The sequence below is a fragment of the Carassius auratus genome, chromosome 9, assembly GCF_003368295.1.
Source record: "Carassius auratus strain Wakin chromosome 9, ASM336829v1, whole genome shotgun sequence".
NCBI lineage: Eukaryota > Metazoa > Chordata > Actinopteri > Cypriniformes > Cyprinidae > Carassius > Carassius auratus.
In genome coordinates, this window is record NC_039251.1 from 21,831,019 (window position 1) to 21,857,210 (window position 26,192).

Sequence of the window (26,192 nt, forward strand, 5' to 3'; positions counted from 1 at the left end):
TAACTTTAGAGTTAAATCATAATATGAAGGTGCGTGACTGTCTGTTCTCTTGCACTTTTAAATTGCAGTAATCATTTACAGTAAGTCTGGTATGCTGTTAATGACAGACCAGGTCTTGGAAAAGGAATGTCAATAGAACAGTAACATAAAAAAAAAAATCACCAACGCAGTGGTTTATTTTACTTTGTGTACACAGAAATAAATACTTCACGCATTTGTGCTTGAAAATTAACATTCATATAACACTATGACAATATATAATTGAATATGATTGGAATCATTTCAGTCAAGGCACTTAATATTCAAGAATCCCCATAAAGACGTGAGTAACAAGTAACAACCAGCCCTTTAAGGGATGTGTATCATACTAAATCAGAATTCAAACCATAATACGTTCATTTCTTCAACATCCATCAAACACATTTAGTGTTTCCCTGTTTAAAGAACTGAACCACAACACTTTTCAAATGTCTAGGCCTGTGAACTCTCCATATACAGTCAGATGTTCAGGGTGGTGACTGTGTTTGTAGTGCGCTGAACACTTTGGGATCATTTAAGGTTTAGATACTGTGGCAGGACATTGTTCCAGAACTGAGGGTCCTGAGCACCACTAGCTGTTTGCTTCTTTCCTTTAACATCCTTTTGATGTCTTTGTCTAGTCTTCTGTCTGTCTCTCTGTGCACTCATCTGTCTGCGCGAAGGCAACGCATCTGGTTTGGCTCTCTGCTTTGTTACTTTTTTGGTCTTTTCTTCCTCTTGCTCTTCTTCCTCACCTTCTTCTTCCTCCTCACTTTCTTGTTCTTCCCCTTCCTCCTCCTCTTCCTCAGTCTCTTCTTCCTGTTCTTCTTCCTCTTCACTAGTTTCTCTTCGTTTCCTCTCATTTTTCTCAGTTTTTAAATTCTCCTCTTCCTGCTCCATTTCTTCCTCCCCCTCTTCCTCACCCTCTTCTTCCTGTTCTTCTTCCTCATAACTTCCATGTTTATCTTTTTATTATTCTTTTCTTCAAGCTCTGTTTCTTCTTCATCCTCTTGCTCTTCGTCACCTTCACTCTGTTCTTCTTCCTCTTCACTACTTTCTGATTTTATATTCTTTTCTATGTGCCCTATTTCCTCCTCCTCCTCCTCCTCCTCACTCTCTTCTTCCTGTTCTTCCTCCTCACTAGATTCTCTCTGTTTCCTCCTGTTTTTCTCTGTTTTTATATTTTCTTCCTGCTCAGATTCTTCCTCCTCTTCCTCACTTTCTTCTTCCTCTTCACTAGATTCTCTTTGTTTCTTCCTGTATTTCTCTGTTTTTATATTTTCTTCCTGTTCAGATCTTTCCTCCTCTTCTTCACTTTCTTCTTCCTCTTCACTAGATTCACTCGGTTTCGTCCTGTTTTTCTCTGTTTTTATATTATTTTCTTCCTGCTCAGATTCTACTTCCTCTTCTCCACTCTCTTCTTCCTGTTCTTCATCCACTTCACTAGATTCACTCTGTTTCCTCCTGTTTTTCTCTGTTTTTGTATTTTCTTCCTGCTCAGATTCTTCCTCCTCTTCCTGACTTTCCTCTTCCACTTCACTAGATTCACTCTGTTTCCTCCTGTTTTTCTTTGTTTTTATATTGTTTTCCTGCTCAGATTCTTCCTCCTCATCTTCTTCTACTTCTTCACCTCCCTCCTCTTCTTCCTCATTAGTTTCTGTCTGTTTCCTTTGAATTCTCTCTGTTGTTTTATTATTTTCCTTCTGGTCTGTTTCTTCCTCTTCTGCTACTTCCTCATTATTTTCTTCCTCCATTTCATTCAGTTTGTCCGTCTCATCATCTTCATCTCCTCTCCCTGTGTCCCGTGTCTCTAACGTGTCTAGATTCTCTTCTTCTCTAAACTTCTCTTCACCTGTATCCATTTCCCCTTCTTTTTTGTCCTCTTCTTTTTCTCCATCCTCTTCCTCAAGCTGTTCTTTCCCTTTTTGTTTTTCTCCGTCTTCATCTACATCTGTCTCTGACATTTTTTCCTCATCTTCAGCTTCCACCTCGTTCTGTCGCTCTTGTTTTTCTCTCACGCTCTCCTCTTCTTCACTTTTGTTTGTGACCCCATCTTTATCTTCCTTGTCTTCTTCACCCTCTTCCTCTTCATTATTCTCTCCTACTTCTTCTTTTGCCTGATCTCTTCTCTCTTCTTCCTCTTCCTCTTCGTGATCACTCCCTTCTTCTTGATTTTCCTCCTCATCTTCATTTCCTAACTCATCCTCTTCTTCGCTCCCTTCTTCCCCCTTTTCTTCCTGTCCTCTGTCTCCTTTCACTGTCTCATTCTCTTCCTCCTCTTCCTCCCTCTCACTCTCATCCTTTTCTTCACTCTCTCCTTCCTGTTCATCTGAACTCTCATTCTTTTGTTCATTGTCGCTTTCAGATTGTTCATCTGTTTTCTCCTCATTACTGCTCTCTCCTTCCTGCTCCTCCTCTGCATCTGTTTTCTCCTCTTCTTCCACCTCTCTCTCACTCCCCTCATCCCAGCTCTCCCTCTCCTCTTCCTTTTCTTCACCACCACTCTCTTCATCTTCTTCCTCCTTTTCATCAGTTTCTCCTTCCTCACTCTCCTCTTTCTGTTGATCCTCACTCTGCTCTCCTTCTTCTCTTTCAGTCTCATCTCCACTTTCTTCCCCTTTACTCATCTCTCCTTCACTCTTGCTGCTCTGTCCACTATTGTTGTCATCCTCTTCCTCTCTGGCTGCCTCACTTCCCTCCTCTTCATTTTCCTCCTCTCCCTGTTGAGCACTCTCTCCTCTATCTTCATAAGTCTTACTCTCTCTTCCTTCTTCATCTTCAACAGCATCATCCTCCTCTTCCTGCCCAACCTCATCAAGTTCATCTTCTTCCTCAGTGAGACTCTCTTCTTCACCTCCCTCTCCCTCTCTTTCTGTCTCACCATACTTCTCATGTTCCTCTTCCTCTATTTTTCCATCACCACTCACCCACATTTCGTTTTCATCTGAAACTAGCTCATTTTGATCTTGTGCACTCTGCTGTCTGATTATGCAGTCTTCCCTTTCCATAATTGCTGATACATCCTGAACTGTGCTGTCCACTTCCTGTTCTAGCAGGATATTTCTTCCTGATGTTTCCTTGGATACTGATGCGTGTGAGGACATCTCAATACTTGGTTGTGGTTGAGTTTCAGAAAGAACTTCAGCTGCTTTTATCAGTAGTGGTTCAGCACTTGCTGTAGCCATGGCTGTTAGTGATGATACTACACTACCCATAATGCCCTGCTCAGCCTGTGGCATCCTGTCTGGCTCTTTAGGTTCAACTGTTTTTCTGGCAATTTTTTTATTTTTTTGTGGTGACTGCTTGTGTTGTGATGATGCACTTGATGGACTTAATAATTTACCAGATGATGATTCGGTTTCTTTGGTGGTAGAAGACTTATTGGTTGCTGATTGGTTATTGGACCATAAACTGGAAAAAGAGTGGTCCCTTTCTGGAGCTAAGCTTTTAATAGATGGAAATTCATGTTTCTGTGCAGTAAGCACTTTATCAGTGGGTGACTGACTATTTTTTTGATCAGACTGCAAGTTGGAAGCTGATTGGCTTTTTTCTGCAGTTCCTCCTGATTTTTGGTTCTTTATTAAGGGAAATGATATATCAGAGTTCTGAGGTATTTTATCATCTTCCCTTTTGATTTCTACTTTTTCTTGTGCTGGCATTGCATGTTTAAGCTGCAAGCTTGAGTTCTTAGACTCCAAAGGTTTTCCCTTTTTTCCTTTAGATATTCGTGTGGGTATAGAAACTGATAGAGGACCGGGTGTTTTGGGTGCTGTTTCTGACATCGGGGCTCTTTTCATATTTGATCCCTTCTTTTTGGTTTTCTTTGGTGTAACCTTCTTTGGTTCACTTAGGCTTTCTTCTGTGTCAACATCATTATTTTCTTTTTCTTTTTTTGAGGTGCTTTGCATTTTAGCTGGAATCTTGACTGGTGTTGAGTTTCCCTGTTCCTGTGTGTTGATCAATGTTGATCTGAGCTCTTGAGCATTTCCAAGGGATGGCTTGATGTCTCTTTCAGATTCTGCCTGAGGTGTTGATTCAACTTTGCTAACCTCTGTGGAGCCGGAGGGCATGTTTTGATCCTTGACTGGGGTCTTGACCCTTTTTGTTGATCCTACTGGAATACCCATCTCTTTGATTTTGAGAGATTTCACCTCTTGAACTTTTATGGGCAATGTTCTAACTTGTTCAACTTCCTGAACTGGAGAACTTCTGGAGAAAGTCTTTTGAATTTCAATTGGACTTGATTTGGTCTTCTTCTCCATCTCAGCAAGAGCAGTGACCTCTTGACCTCTGGAATCTGGGTTTTTAACTTTACTATATTTGTCTGCATTTGAAGTTTTGTCCCTTGGATCAATGTAAGTACTACATGTTTCACTGCTTCCCTCCTTTTCCTTAGCTGACAATCTATCTGAAGATAATCTGACTTTTTTTGTACTGTGGAGAGTTTTGTTGTATGTTTTGGATTGCTTTTTGCTTCTTGATGCTAGAACAGAAGAATGTTCCTGCGCCATGGCAGGGTTCTTTGGATCTCCGGACCTGGGCTTCTTGTTTTTTAAGCTGCACGATAGAGGAGATTCTGTCACTGATGAATGGGACACAGAACCAGCCTGTTCTTTGGTGGGTGGAATCCGTTGAGGTATACTCTCCACCATCCCAGAATGCTTATTCTCTTCATGTGTCTGTCAAATCAGACATAACGCCCTTTAATTATACAATATACATTGAACTCAATTATACATATTATAAATAGTTTTCAAAAATTAAATTTGTCATCTTGAGTCCAGTGACACAGCTTTTGTGCACCTTGTCCGATATGCTGTTTTCAGATGTTCCAACACTATGGAAGTCCTCTTCATTCTTTGTGATCTGTGTGACTGTATTCACAAGAAAGACAGCTGGTCATTACTGACAATCATGTTGTGTTTTGGGTCATGTACAGCTACATTTAGGGAATACATAGCTAATTGCTATGTAATTGCTATGTTAATCAAAGTGATTAATTAATCATGGACAGCTTATAAATGGATAAAGAGAGGTCTTGGGGGAACATTAAAAAAAAAAAAAAAAATATATATATATATATATATATATATATATATATATATATATATATTTATATATATATATATATTTACGTGGCGTTGTCCTGGCAGGCAGTGTGACTGAGGTAGAAGCAGATTCCACAAAGGCTTCAGTTTTGAAGCATTTAGGAGAGTCTGTCGGAGATCTGGGTTGTAAGATGTTGCCTGTCAGGGCTAGTGCAGTAAAGCCAGTTGTGGGAGGAGGAAGATTGCTAAATTCTGGGCCAAACTGTGCAGATGAGTTCTCCTGAAACACCACACACAAAACTTATTTTTACACTCTCATTAGTTTATTTTCTATTCAGAATGTCACATACAATTACTTTCATAATTTTGCACATATAATGTAATAATATAAATAGACAGTTTGACTTAAATGACACATAAAAGTGTTCTGTATTTACCTTGATGTTTCTTTGTTTTCAATACACATCACAAGTTACATATTTCATCATGCTCCTTGGTAAAGTAATACATTAACTATATGAAAATAACTTTATTTTCAACTTTATATCTATATATTATATATATTTTGACTTTAATATTATATATATATATATATATATATATATATATATATATATATATATATATATATATATATATATATATATATATATATATATATATATATATTACATTTGTTATGTTATGTCACTCTTTGTTTAGATTTTAAAATTATCACTATTCTGCAATAATGTTTATGATGGATTTTTCTCATTTTAAGATTAAAAATCTGAGTCAGGGAAATGATAAAAGAATAATATATATTCATGATTTGCAAAGAAATACGTTTCCAAGCCAGTTTTAATGTGACCCTCATATAGAACCCATATAGAACACAAGATGTCTAATACCTAACTTGTTTAACTCAAGTGGTCCGTTTCTTACCCTCTGTCTTCGTCTCGCACGTGTCGATAGGCTCCAGCGGTGAGACGTTGGAAGAGATGAGGGGAGAAAGGTGGGTTGTGAGAACAGAGCAGGCGCTGGCTCTGGAATATGCTCTAAAGGTTGCCCCTGTAACATTGAGGTGTAACACCTGTCCAGGTAAGAGTAGGTAACATCTTCATCCTCTAAACAAACTTCTTCACTTTCCTGTTGCCGTGGCCGTGCGAACACCAGCATGTGACTGGAACCACATGCCACCTACAGCACAAATGCACATATATTATAAACACAGAACTTAGTAACTACAAAACTACACAGTTTCATGTGTTATTTTCATAGTTCAACATACATAGGAAAACATGAGCATGATAAGGAAGTATCAGAGAACTTACAGTCACGACAGAGTAATCAAAGAACCTTTGGCATACAGTTGGACTGAACTGATTGGTGAAGTTCTCATCTCCAAGGCCCAACTTCCCATGACGGCCATCTCCAAATGTGTAGAGAAGACCACTGTCTTAAGCAAAAAAAAAAAAAAAAAAAAAAAAACAGAGAATGCGTATATTTAAATACTATATAACTATATAATCCACAAATGTGTATATAACCTACATAAACTATATGTTCATTTTTTGAACTGTTATATGTTAACTAAAATAATGGAATGTGTATGAAAATAACTAGAGGAAAGTTGACAAAAGGAGGGGCTGGGGATGGAGAAGGGTAATTTGCTCCTGAGAAAGCAATACAGCTGCTGAATAATACTGAAAATAGTTTTTATGTCATGATAGGTATTGTGGATCAGTTGAGAGTCAGTCAATACAAGCTTGACTCAAGTGACCTGCCAGAACAAGCACTATGCTTAATTTATTTGCAAACCACTTACTACATACCACTTATTAAAAACTGAATGCACCACATTTTAAAATGTATGACCAAATTTTAAGATGCAAATTTAAGTAAATACCATAGGTTCATCACTTTAACAAACAACAGAAACAACAGAAAAGATTCAAATAATCACAGTTAATTATTTTAATCCTCTGATAGCTTTAATTTAACAGTGTGTATATTTTACCTGTTATTAGTGCACTGTGGTTTTCACCACATGTGACATGAGTGACCCTGCCTTTCCTGAAGTGGCCAACAGCAACAGGTGTGTCTGCTAAAAACATAAGTGTCCCCAACCCCAGCTGCCCAAACTCCCCACGGCCAAAAGAATATAACTCATCCTCTACAGGAAAGAGAGTTAAAAACATCAAAACAAACAATGAGAGAAAAAAAGGGAAGGAAAGACAATTTAAGAGTATGATATCACATGGTGTGCATTCAGCGTCTTTAAAAAGTATTTGTAAACTTATTTGCATTTGTAACTACATTAGCTATCAACATATCGTGGTTTTGATTTCAGTTTTAAATGCCACTTGGTTTGAAATTTTGTTATCTAGGGGATAATAAAATGTATGTAATGGATTGAAATTGATGCAATTGAAGTGTCCAAATGTTTTTAGGACACTGTTGTGTATATTTCCATCACCTGTAAGTGCTAGCGTGTGTTTGCCTCCACAGGCCACCTGCAGAACCCCGTGCAGAGAGTCCACTCGCTGAGGGTCACTGTGGTTGGCCAGCTGATGAGCAGAAAGACCCAATCGTCCATCTGCACTCTCCCCGAAACTGAAAACATCCCCATTTTCTGAAACATACCAAATTCCCCACAATTTATTTAGCCAGGTGCTTCCTCAAAAATAAATAACAGCATGTTTGTGAATAGTGATGATTGATAAGCGCTCACCTGTGACCAGAGCTGAGTGTCTATATCCACATGAGACCCACTGAATGGACTGTCCCAGCTTCAGCTCTTTAGGCAATAAGGCATGACTTTCATTCCCCAAACCAAGCTGACCAACAGAGTTATCACCCCACAGAAACAGCCTGCCATCCTCTAAAAAGATTTATTATTTAAATGCATATCAATTATCAATGCACATGTAATAGTGGGTTTATATGTAGTATAGAAAAAAATCAGTTGCATATCATTGTGACCTGTAAGCGCAGCAGAGGTGTGGCCACCTGCAGAGAGCAATTTGATTGGAACATAGTCACAAAAGGGGTGGAGCCGCTGGAAAGAAACGCTGTCATTACAGTGGCCCAATCCCAGCTGTCCATCACTGTTTCCTCCAGCTGCAAAAATGTCCCCTTGTGCTGGAGAAACCCCACAGATATATTCACTTACCTACTTCATCTTCCTCACAATTCTGGGATAAACTGCTATTATTCAAAAGAAAATAGCTAAGGGTTAATAAGACTTTTTATTTTAGAAATTAAAAATTTTATTGAGCAAGAACTCATTAAATTTATTAAAAGTGACAGTTAAGTCATTTATAATGTTGCAAAAGTTTTGTACTCCAGTTTGCTTCTGTATAAAAGGCATTACATACAGGTGCTTACGAGTGTGTGATCAGTCCCGCAGGCAACAAACTGAGCTCTCTCCCCTCTAAGAACTGGGTCGACAAATAAAAAGTTGAATAAGATAACTGAGTGGGATCTTTATAAAACAGTACACATGCATGTCTATGTCTCACCTTTAACACAGGTTGGTTTATTCACCGGTCCTTTGGTTCGAAGACCAAGCTGACCTCTGTTATTATTTCCAAACACAAACAAACGGCCCTGCTCTGAAAATAGATAATTAAAGAGATTTTTTTTTTTTTTTACAAAATATAGCTACAGTTACAAAATGACAAGGTGAATATACAGAGATTAGATTACAACCTGTTACAAAGGCAGAGTGTGACTGTCCACATGAGATGTGCACAGGTATATCATTCTTTAGCCATAACCTGCTGGGTACATTGTTCGCTATTTTACTCTTTCCAAAGGTGAATACAGCACCTGTTTCTGCAATAAAACATATAAGTTCAGGACAACATATGCCCTCAGTAACAGTTGTTCACATGGAGCAAAGAGCAAACCTCCACACGCTCAGCAAGATGGTCCGTTTAAATCCTTAGAAAGCTTCCAGCTTCCCAGAATAGCCTGTGTGTGGGTAATGCTCCAGGAGCTCAAAGACATGATTATGGTGTCACATACTGGGAGTCTTACAAGCACGTGCTTGTAAAATACACTCACCTACATAGAAAGATAACTATACAGACAGACAGACAGAGAGATAGACAGATATACAGACAGAGAGATAGACCGAATACAGACAGACAGATAGACAGACAGACAGACAGACAGACAGACAGATAGATAGATAGATAGATAGATAGATAGACAGACAGACAGGCTATAGCTATAAAGCTATAAAGGCTTAGTTTACCTGGTATTTCTGTGTCTGTTTCTCCTGTCATCACCTCCTACCCGTTTGTTCTGCAGATGACATTCCTGGACTTTAAGCTGTTCCCTGCTGAAGAGTTACAGCTGAACCGGAAGTAAACGTTACCCTGGCAGCCGAAAAAAGAAAGAAAAACCTAAATTGGGTTTGCTCTTTGTTGTAACTTTACAGTTAATTGGTTAATGAGGAAGGGAAACAAATAGTATATTAATGGAATATTTCAACGTAGGTGTAGAGAGAAAGAGAGAGAAAGAGAGACAGACAGAGAGGGAGAGAGAGAGATAGGGGGGGGGGGTTCACACAATGGCAGGAACTGTGGAAGCGGCTGGGATAAAAAAAGAGTACGAGAGCTGTCACTCACCACCACGCAGTTCCTTGTCCCACCCCTTTTCATCCTGTATGCCACGCCCTCAATGCTGCATGGCAGGGAGCTCGCCTCGTGGAAATGATTTGATTTGCCTGTGCCACTTTGTATGTATAGGCCATGCATGTCAGTAAAACATTTGCTTCCAAAAACAGAATATATTTAAATTTGCAAAATGTTGCCAAAGCAGGAATTTTAGGTGAGTCGGAAATTTAGCTGCTGTCTAAAATTTTTGAATGACATTGTATAATAATTTTCATTTATAATATGAATTATTAAAATTTCATTATGCTTAGAGAATGGAATAATTACAAAGTCATGGATGTAATGAAAGTTACTAGCTGATCCATTAAGCTTTAAAAAAATTTAAAGAAAAAGACTTGATAAAAGAGTATTTTCTTATATTTTATAGTTTTCTTTAGATTGTTCCATTTGAGTTTTTAACCATTTTAAGTAATCTCTGTGTTTGGAATATATTCTTGAAAATATATAAATACACTTCTCTTACAATTTATGAATTCATACAATCTACTTTATAAGAAATTAAAAATGTTGTTTAAAATCTTATTTTATTGACTATTTTTATATAGGGTATTTGAGTTGTTTTTTTATGCTCAAGTAATTATCCAACAGTATCATGTGTATTTCATGTCCACAGAGTGATAAATGTGTACAGAACAAAAGTTTTTTGAGAACAAAAAGACAGTGTCTCTCTCAAGCTCTCTTTCTCACTATGGTTTTCTCTATTGGGTGGCCATCCATGTTTTGTCACACCCCAGGATATTCATCTAGGAGTCAATGAGAGCACCACAGAAATGACTAGGTCTGAATTCACACACACTGTAAACACCACGTAGTAAAAAATTCACTGAGGCCTTAACATGGTCTGAAATGTGAGTGTGTTTGTATGGCAGGGTGCTCTCGGGTTTGGCAGATGTTGTGTTGGCTCGGGTGTATAGTCACTCATCTGTGGAGCATCTGGATATAGACGCTTCTATACCTATCATTTAATTACCTATCTGACTTAACCACCCTTTACAAGTTCTGGATAACCTATTGACACTTCAGGTGTTCACTCACTGATACACACATTCACTCAAGTGCATACACTCACATGTTATTTTTAACTCTTACAGGAGCACTATGGCTCATTAAAAGGCCTCACTTTGGCTTGGATAGGTGATGGAATCAATGTTCTTCACTCTTTTATGTTGTCATTGGCTAAACTAGGTGTCAATCTAAAAGTGGCCTCACCCAAGGTCCACCTTCTTCAGATCTGTTTTTTAAATTCATATAGAACAATTCCCTTTTTTTCTTTAAATTAACCTTTTGTCTTTAGGGTTATGAGCCAGATTCTAACGTCCCTCAAGAGGCTCAGTTTCTGTCTAAGCAAGTATAGACTGAGAAGTCATTATCAACTTTACTCATAAGATCTACAATTTAATTAAGCATCTTTTTATAATGTTTATAATGTAATGTTTTATAATCTAATTTGACAGAGTATGTGAAATGATTATTTGTCTTTAACAATTTTCTTCAAAAACACAATACATCTTGATATTGTATGATGTTTTTTTATTATCCCTAGCTCATTCACAGTAAGCAATTACAATATCCCTAATTGTGATATCGATGCTGTAGTTTGGTACCAAGTTGTAATTCCTGATGGAATTCCTGATCCAATGGAGGCAGCACAGGACAGCAGTGTGGTTACTGGTTACTGACACTTGGGTGAGCATGAGCCAAGAGGAGGAGGAGGAGAAGAAGAGACTAAAAGATTTCCAAGGTTACCAGATTACCATGCATGTAGAGAAATCTCCATTAACTTCTTTTGGTCTAATCTAGTCTATTTTGGTAAATAGACAGACTTTTAATTCCATTTAGGTAGTTTTACTGTTTCTGTTGATTGGTTAACAGACAGGAAATGTGGCGGCACCAGACTGGACATTTTTGCACCATCACCATCATCATAGATGATGAAGTTTTCTACTCACCACGTTCCCTTGTGTTCACAGAGGTTGAGATCCGCAAGTGGACCATCATGGTAAATTGTATGTAAAAAATTGGAGTATTGTTAATGCCTTTATGTATAAAAGTAATAGTTTTAATAATATGTATGTATTTTTCACCGGATTTGATAGTGTGCATCCTGACAGACTATACGCAACAAATTCCCAAACTTGAATAATAAAAAAAAATGTGGGAATACAGCACTGAAAACAGAATACTGTCATCTGTCTGCATCTATAATTGTAAATTATCATATTTGTCACTCTTGGCCAATGGAGGCTTTTAGAAAGAAAGAGGAAATTCAGAAATAAAGAATTGTTTTAAATGATAAAATCCTTTTATTTAATGTGTGAAAAATACTTTTTACAAAATTAAAATATTGAATTTCAGTGACGCAAATACATTTAAGACCTATAGAGGGCGCTGTGACATTGTGAGAAATACTAGTATGTGTTTATCACATTTTGTATATTCAGATTTCTTTAAATTACAAAGGGTTGGATGGACACTGCAATTAACTTTTTTTTAACAACATAAAGGGTTATGTTGTTAAAAAAAATGCACTGAGCGAAAAACAATCGCTCATATTCAGTCTCTATAAGACTTTCATTGTGTCTTTTTAGGTTTCTTTGTAATTATGGCTTATATGTCACCTTAAATTGCTTATTAACATTTTACATAACAGATGCACTCTTTTAGGTCATACCTTGCATGTCTAACTCTACAAGGCAAAAATAGTCCAGCAGTGCAACGTGATTTAAAGTAAATAGGTGGTTATGTGTGGGCATGGGCATTTAAATCCACTATGGTATTTCATGTTATGGCTATGCTACTGATCATTTCATAATAAGATATGCATGTGTTTTAGCACGAATGTGGGTTCAGCAATTCTCCATTTTTTAGTATCACTGTGACCTTTCTCTGTCTTGACTGCTGCCTTTTAAGCAGTATCAGATCAGTGTGAGATCAAACTGATGTGCAATACAGTCAAAGGATGTTTAGGCTGGGAAGTTTTTAGACTGTGAGTGAAACTATCAACAACTGAATTAGGTGAAGGCACACCGCATGAAAAAGAGACAATGTTATTGTACTAAGAAATCACTTCTGCAATGCGTACTCTTAAATGGTAAAAGAGAACAAGTGATTCTCAGGGTGAGACAGAGAAGAGTCTAGAAGAAGGGTGGAAATTAGTTGCGTTGCAGAGCAGAAAAACAGGTTTCGAAATCATCCGAGACATTCTCGTCATTGCAAAGGTGTTTCAGCTTCCCATTCTATGACTTGGTATGTAACTTACATTTATTTAAACTGAAACCTTGCTGTGATCTTATCTCATCTAAACATTGTTTGACCCTCCTCAACTGTCATTTTTGTAAATACTGAATTGGGTTTCAGACATGACTTCAAGATAAAAAGACAAATAAGAAATAAAACATTGTAATTTTTTTATTAACACTAGATAATTGACCTATAAGTAAGCTCCGCCCTCCTTAGTTACTGTTGCTCCCTCAGACAAACAAACGGAGCTGATCACTGTCTAACAATAATGACATGTGTGAAAACCATAGACTGTATTTAAACAGGTGAAAACCTTGTCCCATGATGTGTTTGCTCAATTTTGGGCACAGAAGGGCCACCATTCAAGTGGGAATTAAATATTCCATGGAGGGACATATAAAATATTATAAAATACATATGGTGGGTAACTTGAGGCGAGGGTTTACAGATCACAATGCAAGCTGGAGAAGTCTCGATCGTCACAATCATTGATGATAACATCCTGCATCAATTGTTCATGTACCGCAGGGTACGATTAAAATTAATATATGTTTAACTAGTTTAATATGGAGAGGCACTGAAATATAAACCTTAGCTTATGTGTTTTTGATCTACACTGTATATGATGCGAGAACAGTTCGCTATTTAGGTTTGTAATAGCACTGACTCACCTTAACTTTAGCTGGTTTGAGCCAGAGATACCTTGCCTAAACACAAGATGACATTAACGTTCTGCTTGAGCAGATGAAAATTATGAAAGTATGACAACCAAAAAATTAAAAAAAATATTTGTTGGGATTGGGGTTGAAGGACAGTTTGCTCTGTTTTGTTTGGGTTTAGGAAAAATGTAATAAAATAAATTATATTGCCTAAGTACCCTAAGGCACATCATTTTTCCATTTTCGTAGCATAAACACCATCAAACGGATGCAAGCTTAGGATCTTCCAATGTTTCTCTGTGAGCGTGATTTCACCAAGTACATGTTCCTGGGTCAACATCCTTGTTGATCCTGGAACATCATTTCAAAAAAGCAATCAGAATTAAGGAATAACTTTTCAGGAAATGTCAGTTTTAAGGCTTACAATCAGGATTCGGTGATTCTACACCCTTGTTAATCAGCTATCATTTCCCTCTGATTTTAGGAATAAATTATGGGTATGGTTAGGTTTGGGGTAGGGATTGGGTTAAGTATGTATCTCTGGACAGTAATGTTGATCCAGGATCATCAAAAGATGTTGATCCAGGAACATGTCTTAAATGTCAAAATCATGGCGACCATGTTTCTCTACGGTGCTGAAACCTAAAGATGTCCGAGTTTTGATCTCCGTGTAACTGATACTAGACTGCCATTGGCTCATCTGCATTAAAGGGAAGGGGCCTCTTGCGCTTGGGGTCCTAATTGTTGGAAATTTGCATCTGAATACTTATTATTGGCCAGTTTGTGTTAATTTGTAGAATTGGACAACAAACCAAATCCCCTTCTGGGACTTCAGGTTAATTCAACAAGCCAGAAGGGACAGTTTCAGAGCATTTTACATGAGCATTTTTAAACATTTGATCAAAAGTCCATAAAAGAGAGGAGAGAAACATGCCCCTAAAACCCATTTTAAGGAACAAATTGGCAGACCAATTGGCCCTTAGACCACTGATTTCATAAAAAATATATACACAAATTTTGAAGAGGAAATGTCTTTTTTTTTTTTAAGGAAACTTTTAAGTATATGCTTTAAGGTGTTTCTTCTTAAACATATTTATCAATCTTTGACAGAGAAAGAGCATAAAAATGTAAAACGTATGAGGAATTTGGTACAGCTCAGCTTTGGTAGTGTCAGGAAAATTCAGGAAAACAATTTTTTTACCTCTCTATTTTATCTCACTGTCACCTAGACGAAACAACTGAGATATAATCTCATATCTCATTTTTCTTTCCTGTTGGGTTCATTCATATTTTGCTTCTGTGCTGTGAAAAATACTTTAAACATGAATAGGCCTATTCATAACTGAAGCATGTAACTTTTGGCCTCAATGTTACTAATCGGCAAAACATTTAAAGATTAGATTGTTTTAACTACATGTTATTTACTCATCAAAATAATTGACCCTTTTAACCCTCATTAATATTGTTAGCATTTTGACGTACACTTGATTTACATAGCATAACACATCTAGGCCTAGTCATGTGTGAAAATTATTTTAAAAATAAATAAAGCTTATGAAGTTTATAAATAAAGTAGTATGTGGTGCTTTTTACGTTTTCATGTTTTTTTTTTTTTTTTTCTCTATGTAATATAAATTATTATGTAACCCATCGATCAATGCACTTTCGTGCCGCTCCCTGTGTGTCCATGGGCCGTGCGGAGGTTTGTACCTTGCCGCTGGAATCTGGTTTTGGCCGATCTGACATCCCAGACCGGACCAACAGGTTTCGGTGACGCCCAGGACCAAAGACTGCCAGGTATAAATAAACGTAAGGAATGCAGACCTTCATAAACAACTAAGCGCACGAGAGACAAACATACTACTCTCGAATAAATCTTCATAAACCAGCAAAATGCAGATGTCCGAGCCCCTCAGCCAGAAGAACGCTCTGTTCACGGCAATGAACCGCTTCATCGGCGCCGTCAACAACATGGATCAGACGGTCATGGTGCCGAGTCTGCTGAGAGATGTGCCGCTGGACCAAGAGAAAGAGGAGCAGAAGCTAACCAACGACCCGGGGAGCTACCTGCGGGATGCTGAGGCCGACATGTACAGCTATTACAGCCAGCTCAAGTCCATCCGGAACAACGTCGAGTGGGGCGTCATGCGCGCAGAGGAGCAGAGGCGCAAGAGAGACACGACAGCGCCGGAGCCAGTGCGCACAGAGCCGGAGAGCGACATGGACCTGGAGCAGCTCCTGCAGTACCATCTCAAGGGCTTGCATGGGGTGCTGTCCAAACTGACGAGCCAAGCCAACAACCTGACCAACCGATACAAGCAGGAGATTGGCATCTCTGGATGGGGACAGTGAACTGCATCATGATATTGGGAGATGATGATGATGAAGTATTCTAGTCTATTCTAATAGGATCTATTTGGCGTTTGTGGAAGAGCTACCAAAGGGACTGACCAAACAGAAGTTAAACTGTCAAAAGTTAAAATGCATGCAAACCGAGAGGGGAAAGGGGGTTTGTTGTAGTATTGGTTTTGGTGTTGATCACTGACGTATTATAAGATCATCTTCCTGTATTATGGCATTTTATTTGCACTGACAGTTTCCCCCTCTTTTTAAAAACAAAATCTCCGTTCAAATGGCTGGTTGCCATGCCTTATCTTGATATTTAAATCTATTTATGTGTTATGTATAATTGAAAGCTTTTATTTTTCCATTCTTTTTCATTATTTTGAGAGGAAGGTTGTTGTCCTATGAAGTTGCTGTGTGTTCCAGAGGACGGATGACTTGAAGAACCGATAGTTTGTATAGTGAGAAATCCTATTGATGAAGCAGAAACCATATAGAAAATCATTGGGAATGTTCCCTGCTAATGACCTGAAACTATTCCTGAATTATCGTGTGAGTCAATGATGTGGAGGCTCTGAAAATCACTGTGTGTGTGTCATGAAGAGCTCCATGAGATTCTATGTGAAATTGTGCCTAAAGGCCAGTATGATTGTTAAAAACATTTGCTGTATTATTTACTGATTTTTTTTTACTACAAAATAAACTTTTGTAATTTGAAAACATCTAATGTGTAGTTGTTTATTCGTGATCATGCTTACACACATCCTGTTCCTGTTTTACAAATAAGCCACACACAAATTCTTCATTCCTTACTAAAAGTTCATAATTTAAATAACTTTCATTTCTGAGACTGCGGATGGATTAGACATAATGCCATGAAATATAATTTATCCATTATTATCAATTTTTTTCCTATTTAGTGTGTGCATACAATGTTAAGTGAGATAAAGAAACAGATTTGTTTTCTTTTATATACAAAGATTAGGCCTTTTTTTTTTTTGAGCAAAAATATACAAAGTGCCCATACACTTGTGCCCTTGTGAGCAGACATGAGAATAGGCCAACAAGATAAGTTGGTTTCATAAAATATGGGATTCTACTCTGTGAAAGATGCCAGTCCATTGGAGTCTCCAAATTTAGGCGTGTGAATAAAAATGTTCAAAATGTATTTCCAAAACACAATCATTTAAAAATCTAAATAATATTATATTAATATATATATTTATGTTATTATTGCACAATGCCTTCTAGGATACCAGAGATTCTTATTTTCGTGGACCTAAACCTAAATAAACATTTTGACAAAAGGCGTGAACTGTCACACCATGTTCTTTGAATGAATCTGATGATGAATCACCTCGCCTTCATGTTTCTTACCATATTGTGAAAACTAAAGCAAAAAATTGCACTACATAATATATTTTTTTAAATCAGTAAACACATCAAAACTTGTTCAAATAATGCTGAACAGTTTCATTTGTTCATTTAGATAAAATAAAATCTGATTCGAAGTTACATTTCCTAATTTATCTCGTCTTCAAAAATATTGGCCATGAGTGGAGTAGAGGCTAATGAAGTGGCTGACAAACTAGCTAAGCAAGCTTTAAATCATGCAGATGTTGACATACAAGTGGTTCTTAGTAAAAAAGAGGTTCAGGCTAAAGTGAAAGAAGTCACTCATAGTAAATGGCAAGAAGCATGGGATGTTGATAGCAAGGGCAGACATCTTAATAGCATCCAACAACTTGTAGGAAATGGAAGAAGTGTATATAAGAACAGGAAGGAAGATATTATCATTTCACGTCTTAGAATTGGACATTCTGGACTAAATCATTCCCTTTTTAAAATAGGAAAGCATGCAACAGGTAAATGTAGAAATTGTGATGAATCAGAGACAATAGAGCATATTTTATTTTCATGTCAACAGTACGAAAATGAAAGAATATTGCTTATTCAAGAAATGGAAAAAATTGGACATTAACACTTACAATATACAAAGCTTTTTGGAATGTAATTTTGAGCAATGGAAGAAGTATAGAGCCATTATTAAATTTATTAAAGACATAGGGTTATACGGGATAATTTTTTTTTTTTTTTTTTTTTTTTTTATTTATTTGTTATTATTTTTTTCATTTCCTTGCTTGTCTGAGCTCCACACTCCAGTTTGGTAGGTGGCGGTAATGCACCATAAGCTGGTTTGCCAACCGCCATAAAAAATTCAGAAGAAGAAGAAGAAGAATTGGCCATGAGTTTCTGTGAAGGGGAAACGGAAACGTCACCGCGTTTCGTCTCGCTGTGCTTTTGTCCCTCTGCGCACTCCTTACGTGTCAATGTGGCTGTGTTGTTCTCATGATGTGTGCACTCCACATCAAAATATTATTCAGTAAAAAGAAGTAATAATTATGGGCGATGAACATCCACTCGAGGTTAGCAACACTAGCAGCTCCCGCTGTCCTTTTTTCAACGCTGTACCCGACGACTATCGATGCGTAAGTATAAACATGTTTTAAAAACTAACGTTACTGTAAATGCTAACTTGTTAGCCCTCATGCTAATCACAACATGACATCATTCTTTCCAGCCATGATGATGTTCAGTAATACTTTTTTCCGAAAGAAAGACATGGAAGTAAGATGGTGTGTAGGGATTTATGACAGCTTAATTTGAGTTAAACATTTAAACATTTTTGTGGGAAATTCGTAAGATGAGTCACGATGAGATAAGTTCAATAGGAAATGAATCATTTATTGATCTGTGAAGGGCATAGCACAAGAGGAGCAGGGAAACACCTGACTGACTGCATTGCTTTGATGAAAAGTCGGAGAGGGTCTAAAAGTGTAAATATAGGTACTGTTAGGAAAAAAAACAGATAAACGAGGTATTTATGCTAACGTTACTGAAAGGGTTATTGAAAAAAAAAACTATTGTCTTCATGGAATCCTATTTCTCCTTGATTTCTTTTTTTTCCTTCTTTTTTAATTTTAATTAGATTTATGTATGTGTTTTAATTCACAGGATGTGATTCTTAAGGTGAAAAGAGCCACAGGGACATTTTCACTAGTGGCATGGTGAGTCAAATCATAATACACGTTTCTTCTTATTTTTAAAATGGCTTTTGAGCATTCTTAACTTTATTAAAATTCCCTTTTGTGTAGCCTTTTCATGCTGTTTGCAATATGGCTGCTCCGCCGATATAACTCTTTGGCTCAGGTACAGTATGTGTTATGGTTCAAATGTTCATTTGTTTGTTGTTTGTTTGTTTGTTTCGTTCGTTTGATTGTTTTTTAAAATAAGTTAATACTTGCATCCATAATTATAACCCGTAGTTTTCATAATAAGTCTTATTGTTGATTATTATGAATTATTTGAAGTAATATTGAAACTTTTTTTATGTGTATTTTGTATGTCTTTTTTCCTTTCCCCTTCAGAAAATGATATTCAGTCTGACAGTAGCTGCAGCTTTTGACAGTGTTGCTTATGTTATGGTGAGTTGCACTGATTCCTGTGTGTGAAAGACAGACAGGAACTATTTTCTCTCTTTTTAATAACTTTATTTCATCGCACCTGTTGCTTTCTTCTCATCTGCAGGGAGAGTCTCATCTAGAGGGGTCTCTGTGTAATTTTCAAGCCTGGTGGCTCACATATTTTGGTAAATTTGGCAACTGATTTAAAGATATGTTTTCATATGTGAACTAACAGATAATCAGTTCTGAAATGGGATAGTAAGAGGATTTATTTTTGCCTTTGATGTAACTAGCAGAAGACATTCGAATACATCAAATTCACAACACAAAAAAACACATGCAGTATGATATTTCTGAATAAAGTCATTTAAATGGAAAGTAAGTAACTTTAGTGCATCAAAATAGGAGCACAACATCCTGTGTTGACAATGTCATAATAAACTACTGTTGCAATAGTTATTATAGCTTTCATTGTTTGTTTCAGATTGGACCGCACTGATGTGGGTTTGTCTTATTACATTTAATCTGTACCTGAACCTGGTGAGAGAAATCAGAACTGAACATTATGAAATGTGAGTCACTAGACACACGCAAATAAACATGTTTAGTTGTGTATACATACAGATAGAGTGTTCCTAATATCTGCATGTGTTTCTCAGACATTATCATTTGGTGGCGTGGGGGGTTCCTCTGCTCATGTCCACCCTCCCCCTGATGGCTGGGTACTACGGTCCCTCTGGAGCCTGGTGGTGAGTGGCCTTTGACTTATGATAGATTAATTGTAATCATATCACTTACATTCATCATCAGTCCTTTCTGTCTCATTGTTTTCCTGCAGTTGGATCACAGATAAGCATGTCGGGTGGAGGTTTGGCATGTAAGTTTGTAATGTTCAGCATGCCTGTGAGTGTTTGCAGAAATGCATGTTGTTGCTAGGAATGAATTTGTTTTGGACGAATGAAACTATGTTATGAGTAGCATCATTTTTCAGAGGCTCACGTAGCTCATGCTCTTTGAATTTCAGGAATTTCCGTTCCCATTCTTTCTGACAGGTTATTGTGCATGTTGGAGTTTATAACAATGTTTTTCACCTTTACTTATGTCCAGTTACGCTGTGTTAAGGATTGTTCACACTGGCAACAAGTATATTTGGACACCTAAAATGCATGAATGCTGTATAATATTTACATGAGTGCACAAGATATCTGTACTGTATTTAATTGATCAGTATCGATATATATCTATGTATATTTTACATTTAGATGATCTTTGCTTTCATCCAAAAGTCAAAAAGAGTTAAATGAATCCGTTTTTCATACTCTATACTTTTTAATCATTACAAATATAAGTTAATGATGATATAGTTAATACATTATGTATTAGATTATTGATTGTCCTTTTATCAGTAGTGCCTTTAAAATGAAAATAATTGTCTTCAACCAGTTCTCAGAGTTTTAATATTGTTGCATCCCTAGGTGTTTATTTTAGGTAACACTTTATTTTAAGGTGTCCTTAATATACGTTACATGTTAACCCTGACCATATAGTAAGTACATGTAGTTAACTAATATTGTTCATTAATTAACTTTATAAATGCACTGTAGCAAGGTCAGCATTTAACAGAAGGATAGTATAAGCACACTATAAAATTAACACTATCAAGTGTCCAAATACGTTTTGAGGCCTCTGTGTATTTTCTTGTTTGAGGTGTAAAGTATTGTTTATTTGCAGATGGTACATTCCTCTGTTTAGCCTGATTATCCTCATGACCTGCTGTTATGCTCGAATCATCTGTGTGGCCAACGAGAGGGTGAGTGAATGGGATTGTGAAACATGGTCTTTCTACTTCCTAAATTAGTTTTCATGACAAATTGCTGCTTAAAATAGTGTAATTAATCGTAAATGAAGAGCTTTATCTCCTTCCTGTTTTCTGGTAACGCTGACTTACCACAGTTTTGCTGAAAGTGACATTCCACATTCCAGAACATTTTGCACGTCTGGCAGATTCTGACACGCGCTGACGCAATGAATCCACTTACGTACGTGCAGACATCTGTGTAGTCTACACAGGTCTTACTGTGGTACACTCAGCAGTGTACATTAAAATATCACGAAAGAGATGATTGGATTTGTGCCGGAGCAGCGCCGATCAGTCATACAAAACATAATGATCCATGCATTAGGAGTATAAATGCATGTCTAAAATTTCTGTGCTTATTTCAGATGCGTTCCTGGTTAGGCACCTTCAACCCAGAAAGAGAGAGGAGGAAGGTATGTGTGTGTGTATATTTATTTGCGTACGTGCAAATGCTGCCATCTACTGGTTCATACATTTATGTATTATGACTTCTTTCTCCAGCTCTCTCTATCTGAAGAGATCAGACCGTTGAAGTGGTATCCCTCTGTCTATCTGCTCGTCTCTATCTTCCCTCTCATAAATCGGTAACTTCATTTTCTCACCATATCTTACAGTGATGTAAATCCTGTATACAAATGTTGTTCCATAAAATATCATCATTATTAAATACTTATTGCAATAATGACATATTTCTATATTGTTTTAATTTTCATACTTTTATAATAAAATACAATTATTGTTTATTTATTTGGTTTTTGGTGTAGTCATATTGAATGATTTTTATTTTTTTGGCTCACATGCCTCACACCTTTGGGTGCATCTTTGTGCATGTGTGTCTGATCTGTATGTGTGTTTCTGCAGACTTCATAATGCTGCTTACCCAGAGGACCCTGTGTTTTCTCTGACGTTATTGCATGTGCTCAGTGCTCCCTTGCATGGGCTTGCAAATGCTCTTGTCTTCGGTAAGGACACCTGGAGTCAGTTGAGTACAACAGGAATAAAGGTACAGTTCATGCTCACTGCTCTCAGCTGTGGTTAATCACCTTAGCATTCTGTTTGATTTCAATCTCTTCTACATGTAACATTTTTTCTTCAGATGGCTATCCAGTCTCGACTGTGTGACAGCACAATGATTGGAGAGTACCATGCTGCAAATGTAAGATACACACATGACCTCAATACACACTCCGATTCCGACGATGAGGACAACAACGTCCTATTTTACAGCCCGGACATGATCTTAAAAGATAGGGGACCCTGGGAGAATGTTTAGGAAGTGTGCGTGTGTGTGTGTGTGTGTGTGTGTGTGTGTGTGTGTGTGTGTGTGTGTGTGTGTGTGTGTGTGTGTGTGCGCGTGCGTGCACATATTTTTACATTATTTGCCTTTAAAGAATTTCTATCAGTGTTTCTGTGTTGCAGCTTTCTTGTTGACAGTTTAATTATAGCATGTATTATTATAGTTGGAGAACAGAAGAGAAAATGGTTGATAGTATGTTTTCATTTGCCATTAAAGATGAATGATAGCACAAGATTTGTTCTACTGTATTAATGTGGAAAATCTTTCAATCAAGCTGTTTACCGCCTCAAAATAATGTTTGTTGTATATAATGGAATTAAAGATTTCCTTTTCTATTTCATTCAGCTGATTATTTCAGACATATTCTTTTAAAACATTTGAGCATGTTTTACTATTTTATTTATGAAAATGTACACTATATTTTTGTATCATTTGCAGATTCAGCAAATTTAAAATACAAATTTAATAAGATGTATTTTTGTGTTTGTGTGTCTTTTGTCTAGTAGAAAGAGCTGACACTCTTATTAACTTCAGTTAATTAAGTTAAATTAGTCTAGATATTGAGTCTCTTAGCACTTAGGTCAGGATGATTCATGAGAAAGCCCTGGCATGTTTCCCATTAACTGCTTCATGAAGGTTATAAAACGTCTAAACAGAATAAATCAGTTATATAAACTTTAAACTGGTGTCTGTTTGTGTAACTTAGTCTTACGAAACCCACTGAATTGACAGAAGTGTGAACACTATGTTCTTGTCAGAAATGTACAATTTTTCCATCTCTCTTTAGCTCTATGTAGTAAAAAAAAAAGAAATGAAATAAATATTATTTAAAGTGTTTAATATAAATAAGAGAAGATAAATATTATAAACAAAAGGGAATCAAATTTTTATGCTGTGTTTTTCTGATTGGCCGTGTTGTATGTCGTCATCTCAGCTCGTTTCATAACGATTGGTGAACAACTCATCATAAGTGGCAAAGGAGCCAATCAATGAGAAGTAGGTTGTAAGACTGATGAGAAATGCTACAGTAACCCATACGTAACATATTTTCATAACAGCAGCTGGTGACACTACTACTGGAAGAGACAGGGCGCTTCCGGAACAACAACACAACGTTCATAGCTTGTACAAGACGCTTGTGTTTCCAGGCAAATTTATTTCTACGAAACGGACAGTAGAAACTGTACGATCTGTAAACGATGGTGTGACTTCTGATAAAAGGTAAGACGCAGTTCTTTAAAGCCTTTAACAATAGGACAAAAGATTCGAACCTTTCAGTTTCTGATTACGAAACACCTATAATAATATAATAAATATAAAAATATTACGCTCTTATCGCTGCTCGTTTCATTTATAATTCGTGTACATGAATGTATATTATGTACAAAATAATGTTCGTTAAACATTATGTACAAAATAATGTTCGTTAAACATTGTAGTAATGTATATTTCAGCTGTAGGCTATGTCAACTTTGTATTTTTAATTAACTGAAATGAACGACAAGATATGACCTTTTTTGATAATACAATGATAATTCATTATTACCATGGTTAAGTTAAAAGTCCAACCATCTGATATGAGCACTGTACTATGGTATTACCACACTGCATTTAGTAGAAAAAAAATGATGAGGTTTTAATGAATATTTTTTTCATGCTTTTTATTTTTATGAAAGAACTGTTCCTTATAGGATCACCATAGTGAATTTTGTTTCGTGTATTTGTATGATGTTTAATTTGTAACATTTCCCTACAGCCAGCATCTACGTGGTGCGCAAGATCCGCGCTGCCCTCAAAGAGGGAGAGCAAGCAGAACAACCTGTGCTCACACCATGTAGTCTGGCTAAAGGTGAGGTATACTCACTTATCTTTCTCTCTTTCTCTCACACAGACACACACAGAGAAAACCCAGAAACATAAAGAAAAGACCATAGGGTGAAAGTGTTTTATTACTCTGTAGCCTGTCTTGAGTGAGTCAGAGTACAGAAGTACAATAGAGTGAATGGTGTGGTCAAATCAATATCATATTGAAGTCCTCTGACGTGTTTGTGTTTCTAGGTAAAAAGGAGCGCTATGCATCAGACGCAGCATTAATGGCCGCTCCAGAGCCTGAGGGTGCTGCAGGGTCATCTGCATCTACAGAGACAGCTATGGAGAAATGTGGTTCCTGAGGTTAAAGGTCACGCAGAAGCAAATCTGGGCACAATGGAGGCTGAAAAAACTGCATTGCTGGACGCCAGCATGTGTTGTGTTTTGGATGCTAGTGTTTCAAAAAGGCCAGCTAAGCTGGTCTTTTAAGTAGAGGTTTTAAAATGGGAAGGCAGATTGTAATAAAGATCTGACATCAGTCCAGTTTTGCTCTGCGTGACGTTTTGTTCTTAGGTGCCAACACTTGCTGCTCCTCTCTCTTTCTCTTTTTCTGTTTCCCATCAGCTGTAGTTTGTGAAGGTCTGTTCATCAACCTCTGACTCAGGGGCGGTTCAGATCTGATGTTTACCTGCAGCTTTTGTATTTATAACTGACTGTACACTGATTGAAGACATATCGCTGTTAGTAACAATAACATCTGACGCTCTTTATAAGATTATGTAATTTTTGTAATGATAAAAACCACTAATAAAATGGTCCATTGTTCTCTTGATTTTTTTTTTTTTTTTTTTACATTTTTTTAAAATTAGCTTTGTTTTGTAATCTCTGGTATATTTGTTCTGTCCATTCTAGGAAGCTATATTATTTAATTAGATAAACACATAGCTGTATTTTAATGATGACAAAATCACAAAGACATCATTCCTCCACTAGGTTAGAAATGAACTCTAAAGGATTTACTAAACATGTTTCTTTAAAAAATGTGTATATGTCTTTTTTATAATGTATTTCATCCCTATAAATTAATTCAGAAATTAAAGTGGGATTTTAACTAATAGTCAGGGTGTCATAGTGATCATCACAGCATGAGCAATATATATATATATATATATATATATATATATATATATATATATTAAATAATAATAATAATCTACTGGGTCCATATGTGATGCCAAATATCTTTAGCTTACAGGATTGCAAATAAGCGTGAAATAAGCATGCAAGTTTTAACTTAACTTAAACATAATCTTAACCAGTTTCTGGCACTGTGTGACATATTTTTTTTCAAGTGACAACAAGCCATTTAGGCCAAGTGTGGTGACTCATATTAGGAATTTGTGCAGACACAAACACACACGAGAGAACACACACACTGTGAGGGCGCAGCAGTGGGCAGCCATTTGCTTCAGTGCCCAGGAGCCACTGAGGTTAGGCACCTCCTTAGTCTTGGGTAAATGGTTGGAGACACAGACAGACTTACCAAAAAGGCATGGGTTCAGTTCTCAGTTCTCTTGGAAGGAAATGTAAGTGGGGAGAGTGAACATACACTTTTTCTAACCTCAGAACCCACACTCAGTTTGACAACACACTCTACACAGTAATTCACAACAAAATTGTAGTGACAGCAGGTAAAAAAAGTAAAGTAGAGAAAAGAAATAAATGAATAATGTTTAGAGGATCTTTAGCCAATGATGTGGAAAAATAAGTTTAGATTTCATTACAGAAG

General features: G+C 36.8%; 3 protein-coding genes and 1 pseudogene across 5 annotated transcripts; 3 read left to right on the forward strand and 1 right to left on the reverse strand.

Annotated features, from left to right (window-relative positions):
- Positions 1 to 46: 46 nt before the first annotated feature.
- On the reverse strand, positions 47 to 9,392 carry LOC113108733 (X-linked retinitis pigmentosa GTPase regulator-like). The gene is made up of 14 exons (XM_026272018.1): positions 9,310 to 9,392; positions 8,760 to 8,885; positions 8,570 to 8,662; positions 8,426 to 8,488; positions 8,031 to 8,189; positions 7,780 to 7,929; positions 7,525 to 7,680; positions 7,066 to 7,221; positions 6,380 to 6,504; positions 5,991 to 6,245; positions 5,154 to 5,346; positions 4,822 to 4,892; positions 1,073 to 4,685; positions 47 to 905 (listed from the first exon to the last, which is right to left on the reverse strand). Exons 1-14 carry the CDS (start codon positions 9,338 to 9,340, stop codon positions 550 to 552), a joined length of 5,547 nt encoding a protein of 1,848 aa, XP_026127803.1. The 5' UTR covers positions 9,341 to 9,392; the 3' UTR covers positions 47 to 549.
- Positions 9,393 to 10,006: 614 nt separating this feature from the next.
- Positions 10,007 to 11,876, forward strand: LOC113108064 (ornithine carbamoyltransferase, mitochondrial-like; annotated as a pseudogene).
- A 3,505-nt stretch (positions 11,877 to 15,381) lies between these two features.
- Positions 15,382 to 16,696, forward strand: LOC113108732 (mid1-interacting protein 1A). The gene has a single exon (XM_026272017.1). The coding sequence runs from the start codon at positions 15,526 to 15,528 to the stop codon at positions 15,982 to 15,984; it is 459 nt and encodes a 152-aa protein (XP_026127802.1). The 5' UTR covers positions 15,382 to 15,525; the 3' UTR covers positions 15,985 to 16,696.
- A 1,600-nt stretch (positions 16,697 to 18,296) lies between these two features.
- si:dkey-100n23.5 (cyclic AMP receptor-like protein A) lies at positions 18,297 to 23,069 on the forward strand. Of its 3 annotated transcripts, none has more exons than XM_026272019.1 (14): positions 18,297 to 18,464; positions 18,991 to 19,043; positions 19,131 to 19,185; positions 19,404 to 19,460; positions 19,564 to 19,624; positions 19,924 to 20,011; positions 20,099 to 20,188; positions 20,278 to 20,316; positions 21,171 to 21,249; positions 21,663 to 21,710; positions 21,799 to 21,881; positions 22,159 to 22,300; positions 22,394 to 22,604; positions 22,651 to 23,069. In XM_026272019.1, exons 1-13 carry the CDS (start codon positions 18,378 to 18,380, stop codon positions 22,568 to 22,570), a joined length of 1,059 nt encoding a protein of 352 aa, XP_026127804.1. In that variant the 5' UTR covers positions 18,297 to 18,377; the 3' UTR covers positions 22,571 to 22,604; positions 22,651 to 23,069. The 3 variants fall into 3 exon arrangements, with proteins under 3 accessions (XP_026127804.1, XP_026127805.1, XP_026127806.1); XM_026272020.1 differs by having other exon boundaries at positions 22,394 to 22,573; positions 22,620 to 23,069; XM_026272021.1 differs by having other exon boundaries at positions 22,394 to 22,573; positions 22,624 to 23,069.
- Positions 23,070 to 26,192: the final 3,123 nt, after the last annotated feature.